This window comes from Microtus ochrogaster, chromosome X (assembly GCF_000317375.1).
Source record: "Microtus ochrogaster isolate Prairie Vole_2 chromosome X, MicOch1.0, whole genome shotgun sequence".
Taxonomy (NCBI): domain Eukaryota; kingdom Metazoa; phylum Chordata; class Mammalia; order Rodentia; family Cricetidae; genus Microtus; species Microtus ochrogaster.
Window position 1 is genome coordinate 56,396,451 of NC_022026.1, and position 10,531 is coordinate 56,406,981.

General features: G+C 44.6%; 1 protein-coding gene across 1 annotated transcript in view; it reads left to right on the top strand.

The window, feature by feature from the left end:
- Nucleotides 1-10,531, top strand: part of Itih6 (inter-alpha-trypsin inhibitor heavy chain family member 6) — a 33,796-nt gene that overhangs the window by 6,606 nt on the left and 16,659 nt on the right. Inside the window, 3 exon segments of the mRNA XM_005358875.2 lie at nt 4,147-4,257; nt 7,010-7,257; nt 9,576-9,745. Coding sequence (XP_005358932.1) covers nt 4,147-4,257; nt 7,010-7,257; nt 9,576-9,745 — 529 coding nt within the window.

The following is a 10,531-nucleotide window of genomic DNA, read 5'->3' on the forward strand; positions in this document are numbered from 1 at the left end:
GAAGGGAGGGAGGGAGGGAGGGAGGAAGGAAGGAAGGAAGGAAGGAAGGAAGGAAGGAAGGAAGGAAGGAAGGAAGGAAGGAAGTGAAGCAGTGTGACTAGAGCAGGATGAGTGGCCGAAAGAGTAGGATTGAAGAGGTAATAGTCAGCCATAATGCGTAGACTACAAAGAGCCTAGTGAAGAGTTTTGCTTCTATTCTCGGTTGAGATGGAAGCCTCAGAGAATTTGAGCAGTGGAGATAATGTGCCTTGATTTTATCTTCATAACACGATATGCCAGGTATCATGGTGAATGCCTTAAATCTCAGCACCCTGTCTCAAATAAACAAAAGATTAATAGATGTTTCTACCACTATGAGAGCAATGAATAAAGAGCAAGGATTTAAAGAGGAAGACCAGTTGGTAGGTGTGATGATTAGTTTTTTGTCAACTTGACACAAGCTAGGCTCATCTGGGAAGAGGGAACCTCAACTGAGAAAAATCTCTCCATCAGATTGGCCTATCAGAAAGTATGTGGGTAATTTTCTTGATTCATGATTGATTTAGAAGGACCCAGCCCTCTGTGGATGGTCCCACCCCTAGGCTGTTGGTCCTGGGTTGTATAAGGAAGACTGAGCAAGTCGTGCAGAGCAACCCAGTAAGCAGCTACCCTTCGTGACCTCTGTATCAGCTCCTGCCTTAGGGTTTCTGCCTTGTGTTCCTGTCCTGGCTTCTCTTCATGGTGCATTGTGAGCTCGAAGCTGAAATAAACCCTTATTATTCCCAGGTTACTTTTGGTCATGGTATTCATCACAAAATCAAAAGGCAAATGGTGTATTGGTGACAGACCTGGCCACATTGTTTTGGGGAGGACTGTGGGAGATTTTGAAACTTTGGACTGGAAAAGCTATTGAGTGATCAGAGGGGCTGTCCTGTGGGAGTGGGAGTGGGAAGAGAAGAATCCTGAGAGCAATATAGATGACACACACCTGGTCCGTCAAGTTTCCTAGGGAAGCTAAGACTCTATCAGGCTGTTCCTATATTTTAAATTAAGAGTCATTGTAGCTAGAATAGTAAAATATTATCAATAATGATGTTAGGAATATCTGTTTAATTCTTTTTTAATTAGGACAAATAACTAAGCATGTTTATGGCACACAGTGAGATCACTCTGAACAAGTACCACGTATGTCACCCCCAAACATTGAGATTGTCTTGTGATGAGCACATTCAATACACACTCTCTTCTAAAAAAAGACAAAAGAAAAAAAAAACAACTGGAAGGCAGAAGAGAATGTCTAAGAGCAAAGTGCAAGAGGGTACTGTGATGAAGCCCAACACTCTGTATGCTAACCTAAAACTAACCTTTAAATAAAAAAAAAGACGAATTTTCTCTTCTAAAAAAAAAGAGTCATTGTATTTTGGTCAGCTGGGGCTGAAAAATCAGATGTGATTAACAAGAGACCAGCATCATTGAGGTGAAATCTTGTGGGAAGTGTTTCCTTGGGGTTATCTTACAGACACTGGGGTCCAGGAATGCCAAGGCTGCATCTCAAGCTGGTAGCTGAACTTTGTAATGTGTAAGGGTCTCCTGCATAGTGCCGTTTTTGAAATTATGAACGAGTCATGGAGAACAGCTAAGGTTCAGCCCTGTGCGAGCCAGGAGAGGCCATTGGCCAAGATGAAGCCTCAGTTGCAGTGCAGCCCCAGCATGCAGGTGCCAGGACTATGGCATGACAAGCAAAGACAGTAGCAAGTGTAGTGTGTAGCTGGCCTGAGCCTAAGAGACTAGCTGTGGGTACTGTTGATGGCAGAGCTGGCGAGGAGGAGCTGCCCGAGCACTCTGGAGCCCAGGAGATTGTGAGTAAATCCCCGGCGCTGGATTTTTTACACTGTTGGAGTCTGGTTTTGCTTTGATTGTAGCTGTGCCCTGGTTCTTCCCTCTTGGGATAAGAAATATGTAACTTTTTTTTTAATTTTAAAAGAGCTCATAGTTAGGGGCTTTGGATTTGTAGAGACTTTAGATATCTGAAAAATGCTGAACTTTTTAAAAAGTGTTTGGATGTTTTAAAGAATGTGAGACTTTTAAAGTTGTTCTGTTTTATATTATGATATTAACATGAGATCTTGGAGACAAACAAGATCTTGGAAAGAAATGTTACAGTTTAATAGTAATGTATTTGTGTGTAATGTTGACAAGAGGTCCTTGTGGTGATTTTTTTTGTCAACTTGATTCAGACTACAGCCACCTGGGAAGAGGCAGCTCATCTGATAAAATGTCTTCATAAGACTGGCCTACAGGCAAGTCTGTCAGGGCATTTTCTCTATTAGTAATTGATGGGGGGGCTGTGCACTGTGGGTGGTGCCATCCCTGGGCTGGTGGTCCTGGGTTCTATAAGAAAGCAGGCTGAACAAGCCATGGGGAGCAAGCCAGTGAGCAGCACCCCTCTATGGCCTCTGCATCAGCTCCTGCCTCCAGGTTCCTGCCTTTCTTGAATTCTTGCCCTGGCTTCCTTCACTCATTAATAAAGTACGAACTAAGAGCTGTAAGGCGAAATAAGCCCTTTCTCTCTTCCACTTTCAGCATTCCTTAGTTGCCTGTATTTCTTTGTATAGGGTTGAGGCCTCATGACCTTTCAGTCCATGTTAAAATATCTATTGATGTCTTCCTTGTTCAGGTCATGGGTAGGCAGGCATATTGTTGAGACTTCATGGGTATAGCTTCTCTGGCATTCTAGAAGACTTATGGCAAACTTCACATTCCTCTGGCTCTTACAATCTTTCCATCTCCTCTTCTGCCATGGTCCCTGAGCTTTAAGGTGCAGGTGTCGTATTGTAGATGTACTGGATGGGAGTGGACTGCACAACTCTGCATTTTCATCGGTTGTCATTCTCTGTAATGAGTTCTGTTTGTTACAAGGAGAAGTTTCCTTGGTTAGGGAATAGAACTACACATATATGTGCGTGTAAGAATAAATATTTAGAACATAGTTAGAGATTCTGCTGGTTTAGTAAAGTGGCAGTTGAAGGTTCTCCTCCAAAATCCATGATTATTAGCCCTGATAGTTGGCTAGGTTTCTAGTATCAGGCATGATTTCTCTCTGGTTAAGAAGATCTTAAGTCCAATTAGAGAGCTGTTGGTTAACACAGGTATGTATGCCACTACTGCACTGCTAGGGTTATTGTGTCATACTGGTCATTGTTGTGGTTCACAGGAGTCATAGGTGGGTAGGGCTGTTGGTTGCTTCCCTACTTTGGAAGTTTGTAGGCTGCATTATGGTACAATGAACACTAGTCCTCAGGAAGAGGCTGTTCAGGTCAGAGCCAGCTCAAGTCATTTAAGACCTGTGTCACCAACAATTTTAACCACTACATCACTCACTTTATTTACCTAATGTGTTTTCTTTAAAAAGACACACTTTTAGGTTGTTCATAACCTAACAAGCAGCAGAGCCTGTGAGTTGTTGGAGTAAATAGTGTGTGTGTGTGTGTGTGTGTGTGTATGAAACTTGAGATAGAACCTCACTAAGTTGAGTAGCTTGTCCTGGAACTCACTAAATAGCCCAGAATGGTCTTGAATTTGTGATTCCCCTGCCTCAAATTCCTGAGTACTGGGATTATAGGTTTGCACCACCATGCTTAGCTTGATGTTGCAGCAAATATACAATTATAATAAAAATGTTCAGCTATGTTACAACGAAAAATATTATTGTGTGTTAAAAGCATGAGAAACACAAAACTCCAACATGTCTACAATATGTCATGTGGTCGCTCTTTCCCCACTGGACAAATAGACTTCAGGAGAATATTTCCCTCTCCCTCTCTCATTCACATTCGGTCTTCCCACTCGCTCTCGAGTTCAATGACAGTTTTGTTCTTTCTTGTTCCTCTTATTTTCATCTATTTTCTTTCTGTCTCTGTTACCCCTTCTTTCTTTCTTGTTCCTCTTATTTGTATCTATGTTTTTGACCATCTATTTTCTTTCTGTCTGTTACCCCTTCTTTCTTTCTTGTCCCTTTTATTTGTATCTATGTTTTTGACCATCTATTTTCTTTCTGTCTCTGTTACCACTTCTTTCTTTCTTGTTCCTCTTATTTGTATCTATGTTTTTGACCATCCATTTTCTTTCTCTGTCTCTGTTACCCCTTCTTTCTTTCTGCCCCATCAGGACCATCGACAATAAAGTCTATGTTGCAGAAATCAAGGAAAAGCACCAGGCAAAGAAAATCTATGAGAAAGCCTATCAGCAAGGAAAGACATCAGCTCATGTAGGCATGAGGTAAGGCTCTAGCTGGTCTGAAATGTGATTTAGCCATCCTAGCTGTGTGACCAGGAAAAATATTCCTTCTCTCTGGACCTCATTCTCTACTTCTGTAAAATAAAAACAATGATTTCTACTCCATAGGATTACATTAAGATTATGTGAGTCACTAAATATTAATGCCTATAACAGTAGATGTTTAATAACTGGGAGTTTACTTCCCTAATTCCAGCTGTCTTTTGCTAGAAAGATGTGACTTATTTAATAACTGGTATTTTGTGCGAAGATTATGAACAAGTGAGTTTTTTCTCTTCCTTTCTTATTTTTTTGTTTTTAATGTGGTATTTTATTTATTCTTGAAAAATTTCATACATTTATACAATGTATTTTGATCATATCCAGCTTTCATCCTCCATCCAAGCTCTCATATACCCCTTCAATGGATCTCTCTTCCAACTTCATATCCTCTTCTTTTGTTCTTTGTAATGCTCCGAATTCAATTAGTGCTTCCCACATGCAAATGGGTGTGGCCCATTCACTGGAGCGTGGGCAGCCTACTAGTGACTACATCTTCCCAATAAAGATGACTTTCCCTTCCCCCACAGAAGCCACCAACTAACTCTTCGGTAAAAAGAGTAGGATCTCATGGGCTCTTTCCCCATCTGTGCTGGGATTTTGGTTGACTTCATCTCATGCAGGTCTTGTGCATGCTGTCACAGCTGCTGTGACTTGTTCGTGAATACAAAAAAGCCATGCCATATGCACAAAGCATTGTTTCATAGGATTTCTTCAAATTCTTCGACTTTTGCATTCTTTCTGCCCCTATTCCATGATATTACCTGGACATCAGAGGCGATGACATGGACATCTTATTTAGGGCTGGGTCACTTACTCTGAGCATTTGACCAGTTATGGACCTCTTAACTAATCATTATTGAATGTAAAAGGAAGCTTCCTGATCAAGGTGGAGAGCATTTTAACAATATGACCATTTAGTAAGACAACAACAGTAGGTTCTGTTTTAGGGCCTATGGCCTCCTCAGGCATAGACTTTTGACAAGGTTTTCAGTACCAGGCATTAAATTCCTCTTGTGAAGCATGCCTCAAATTCAATCAGAGAGCAGTTGGTTACCCCACAACAGTCCTACTCCCATTCCATATCTTGCCTGGTACTCTGATACTATAGTGCACTAGATACAGCTCTGGGAAAGACCCTTGGTCAGTCTTCTCCCCCGAGCAGCCTACATAAAACCTCCCAGCACTAGGGAAGCTAGCTAGCAGGAAGGAAGTTTCCTGGTCACTTCGAGATTGATTTATCTATTCCCTGCCACGAAAGTGTGTGGTGTCTTCAGCAATAAGGTTTTACCATCTTTCTATAGTGAGAAACTCAGAAAAATGGTAATGGTCTATAGTATTTGGGGGCTTCTGGACCTCTTGAATAATAATAACTCATATGGAGGTATCCCCCACCTCACATTAGGATTTTAGTTTAATAACCCCTGGCTTCTGAGAGTAACATTTCCACCTATGTAGATGTAGGGCACCTCCATTAAAACTACTTTTTAAAATGCTATTTTTAATTAGCTGGCAAAGTAGTGGGTTTCCATACATTCTTGATTTTGGTTAACCCGTCTGCCATATCCTCATCTCCTCCATACCTCAACTCTCACCAGTATTAAAATTTTAGACTCCCAGCACACATACTATGATTTCTGTCCATCTTTGCTTTCCTCTGTGGGCCCTGGCCACAGCCAAACCTTGCTTCCAAAGTTCTCTTAAATGGGTCCCATGATCTCTGGGTTCCATATTCCCATTAGCTTTGCTTCCTTCCAGTGTCATCATAGTCAGTGTGGATAAATGCAGCCATGGGGGTCCTCAGCTCCCCCTGTCACCTTAGTGGTTTCCCATATGCAAATGATGTCCTTCAGAAACAAGACCAGCAATTATCCCTCTTGTGCAACATTCTTCTATCCATCCACAAAAGAAGAAAACAACAACAACTTTAGACTCTGCTCTCCCCCACTTCCTTCATACTACATATGTGCTACTCATCCCATTAAGGCCTCTTACCCCTTCCCCCACATTCATGGGCCCTTTCTGGCTTCCTGACTGTACAGACACTCCAAGGTAAACATGGAAGTTAGGATCCGCATGTCAGAGCTAAAATGTAGTATTTGTCTTTCTGGCCTGAATTAACAAGTGAAACTTGCCTAAGTTGACCCTTATTTCTTAAATGGGTCCCCTTTGTCTGGTATACATATTATGTTTTTAATGGATTCCCCTCAGCTTCTAAGAGATTTTCATCTTGCAGGAATACTTCAGATTTTGCTGCTAAAAACTGAGTCGTTGCCATATAAACAAGCTCAGTTTAACGCAAGGATCAGGCAGATTTGAGAGACTATTTAAAGGGAGAGAGGCATTGTTTGTGTACATTCAAAACTCTTTTTGTTAAATGAAACATTAGCCCCGAATTGTTCTATTCAGAAAAATCTCCATTCAGATTTTTATCAACCATGTTTCCCCCATAAAGGGGAGAGCTACCTTTGAGATCATTTTCCAGGTAGAATGTTCGGGGGGGGGTGAGGGAGGATGGGAGATTAGTGAGTAAATACCTGGATGATGGACTGTGGTCTGGGGACTTAATTGAGACAGAAGCCTGATCAGGTCAAGTTGGTTAAGCATGAGGCTTAGCAGAAACCTGTCATCTAATGATTCTGCTATACCACAGGAGATCCAACACCCCTCCCATCCATTTCTACTTCTTGTCCAGGGACCGGGAATCAGAGAAATTTCAAATCTCCACTAGGCTGGCAGCAGGCACAGAGGTAACTTTTGTCCTGGCCTATGAGGAACTTCTACAACGACATCAGGGCCGGTACCAGCTGGCGGTAAGCCTGAGACCTGGACAGCTGGTGAGGAAGCTGACTGTAGAAATCACTGTGTCTGAGAGAACGGGCATTGCCTATGTGCATATACCTCCACTGAGGACCAGCCAAGCGAGCACCAACAACCAAACAAGTATGTGGGCAGTGCGAGGAGACACTAAAGATATTTACATTCTGTGAATGGAAACCTTGGACATTCTATGGAACAATCTTTTAGTGATGTCCCTGTACCAATTTCCTTCCCAAATCAGAGAGAAGGGGGCTTGTTTAGAGTTCAAGATTTTTAGAGTTCACTATCGTCCCAATGAGTTCACTATCGTCCCAATTCCTGAAGTCAGTATGAAATTGGCATGAAGTAGAAGCTTCTAGAAGTATATATTCAATTACTAAAAATAATTAATGGGCCAGGGTTGGTGGCACATGCCTTTATCCCAGCTATCACGAGGCAAAAACAGGTTCAAAACCAGCGTAGTCTACAGAGTGACTTCCAGGTCTAAGCGGTGAGACCCTATCTCAAAACAAACAAACAAACAGGAAACTGATCACCATACTGTATTAACAATCTTGAAGACTGCAGGAATCATGGAGGATGAATCCTGTTTTTTATTAAATGACCACAAAGAACAGGAGGAAAGCAGAAAGGCAGTATGGGATTCTAGGATGCAAAGAAGGATCTTGACTAAGAAGCTTAAAACCAAGTGCATCAGTGGGGTTATGACAGATGTGGCTGTAGTACCATCAGGATTTAATCTTAAGGAAAGACATAATCTAGGACCTCACCCTACTGGAGCCTGGTGTAGTAGGCTTGAGTTAGGACCAAAATCTCCATGTTTAACCAGTCCACAAAGAAGTTCATATCCAACCAAGCTGGGAGAATCACTAAACAAACTTAAAACGTCCGTGGGAATTGAGTAGAAAGAAACAGGGAAATTACATAATTCAAGAGGCTAGCTACCCTGGCAAAGATTTTAAGCACAGATCTGACTGATGGGAGCCTGCTCAGCCAGAAACACAACATGGTGCACTTGGTGCAAGTTGGGTTCCAAGCCAAGATGGACTTTGTCATAAGACAGAGCCATGTGATCAAGGCTTCAGTTTGTTGATCTGTCGAATGAAAGAGACAACTATGACCCAAGACCACAAGAAGAGGTTTATTTTCCAGGGCTGAGAATGCATCCTAGGGCCGTGTTGATGCAGGAGGGCATTCTCCCACAGAGCTACTCCCTAAGACCCACTGCAAAATGCGGGCCAATCCTCCCTCCACGGGATTTAATGAATGCTGGCCGTGTTGCTATCCTTCAGTTCCATTGGACACTCAAGGAGGTCCAGGTGTACTTCCAACTGTCTTGCCCATGAGCTCACATCTGACCCTCCAGTAACCCCTTCTGATCAAAGAGCTACTGTCCCCCCTATGCTGTTCCTAAGGAGACTGGAGCTCAGAAAAGGAACAAGTGGAGGAGAAAGGGAACAAGTGGCCCTGGGCAAACAGGGCACTATCAGGGACCTGGGCCCATGGGCCAGCTGAGTCTGGCAGCCTGAATGCTTAAGCCCCAGCTATAAATGGCAGCTCCCTCCCCCTTCTCCTTAAAGGTTAAAACAGAGGATAGAAGCAGTCCTGTGGGGATAAAACAAAACAAAGAGCCCTGGAAGGAAGGAAGCCCAGGGAATGTATGTGAGCAGGCTTCTCAGAGCATGGGGGCTCGGTTTGCCCCTAAGCTTCCTGACAGCTGTAGCAGGAAGGAGGAGGGGCAGAAGTCCCAAGTCTCCATTTTCTGGAGAAAAGTAGACATTTCTAAATGGACACTTGTCTTGAAAGAAAATTCCAGAGGAGTTGATCTTGCAGTTGGTTCAGAGAATGTCCAGAAGCAAAAGGCAGGAGTGATTTCAGGAGACCCTAGGAGGCTCATTCACATGGTGATTCTCATTCACATGGTGGCAGGGGCAGAGGGAGAAAAAGAGCCAGGCCATTGTGTCCCAGAGGAGATCCCTGCTAGCCTGCCCTGTCTCACAGCAGGAAGGACAGGAGAGGAGCCCAGCCCTGCCACTGTGTCTGTCTCTGTCCTCCCCACCCACTACACTGTCCCTCTAGAGGAGGACACTGAGATCCTGGTGGAGCTGGGGACAAGAGAGTCCTCCAGAGACAGGACTTGGGTTGGGTGCGAAGTGAGGCATGGAGGTTGTGAGTTAAGGACAGACCCTCCCCCTCAGTGCTGGAGCTGAGGGAGGGCTGGGTCTGGCAGGCAGGGTGTGATGAGTGGGAAGGGCAGGAGCTGGCCTCAGGGCTTGTGACAGAGTGGCAATGGCAAGCTGGAAGGGCACGCTAGGCAATTGGAGCAGCTGCGGGAGCAAGGGATGGCCTCTCCACACTCCCCACACATTGTCCCTCTCACTGTTCCCATCCATGGCCTTTCTCTCCACTGAGCCCTCCATGCCACCTCAACGCCCATGCAGGTGAGGGTGACTTGCCCCCATCTACCAGGATACAGAGGGCGGAGACCTGTGTCTGCATCACCTTCTCGCCAACACTGCAAGACCAGTCTGCCTTCTCCAGCTCAGGCATCATGGCTGACTTCACAGTCCACTATGATGTGGTCATGGAGGACATCATTGGAGACGTGCAGGTACCTGGACCTGGGCCATGCAGAGATCTTTGGTAAATATTCACTCGGGTCAGAGTCATGGTCTGGGCTAGAGGAAATGTCCCTCTGAGCTTTACAAGGTACCTGTGAGAGTCAGTCATCAGGGACAAGGTGAGTGATTTCATTCCTTGGGAATCCTGTAAGCAAGTCACAGGGACACAGAACTGGAGGACTTGAAGCAGGGTCCGAATGGACGCCCCTAGCTGTGTCCTTCATTAGCCAGCTCAGAAGCAGGCAAGGCATTGCTGAGTATTCGGCCTTCCATGCTTTCTGTAGCTCCCAGACTGTCCTGTTGTCCTTGGCTTTCTTGCTGTGGTTGGCTTCTGAACACTTGTTCCCCATCATGAGGCCCTTTCCTGCACAGGAAGTGTGTCAACTCTGAGCCTGCACACCCCTGGAGAGAGGGGAGCACCGGTGTTACAGCTGAGCAGGGCAGCAGCCCTGACCCAAGACCTCATCCTTTCCCCACCCCGGGCTTGCTGGTGAGGTTGGCCAGTGACTGAGAAGTCAGTTCCCGAGGCCTTTCCTGCCTTTCCTCCTTCCAAGCACAACCCCATCCTGCTGAAAGGGTCCAAGGCACCAAGCACCTTTCTCTACCACTACCTGAGCCAGTACCGCAGAACACAGGAGCAATGATTTGCTCAGGCTCACTGCTGCCCTGGGTGGGATTCCTCAACATCCTTGACTACTCATCATCTGCTTCTCCACCCTGAGTTCCTGGTAAACTCCTTCCTATCTATATCCACTCCAGATCTCAGCATCTCCATC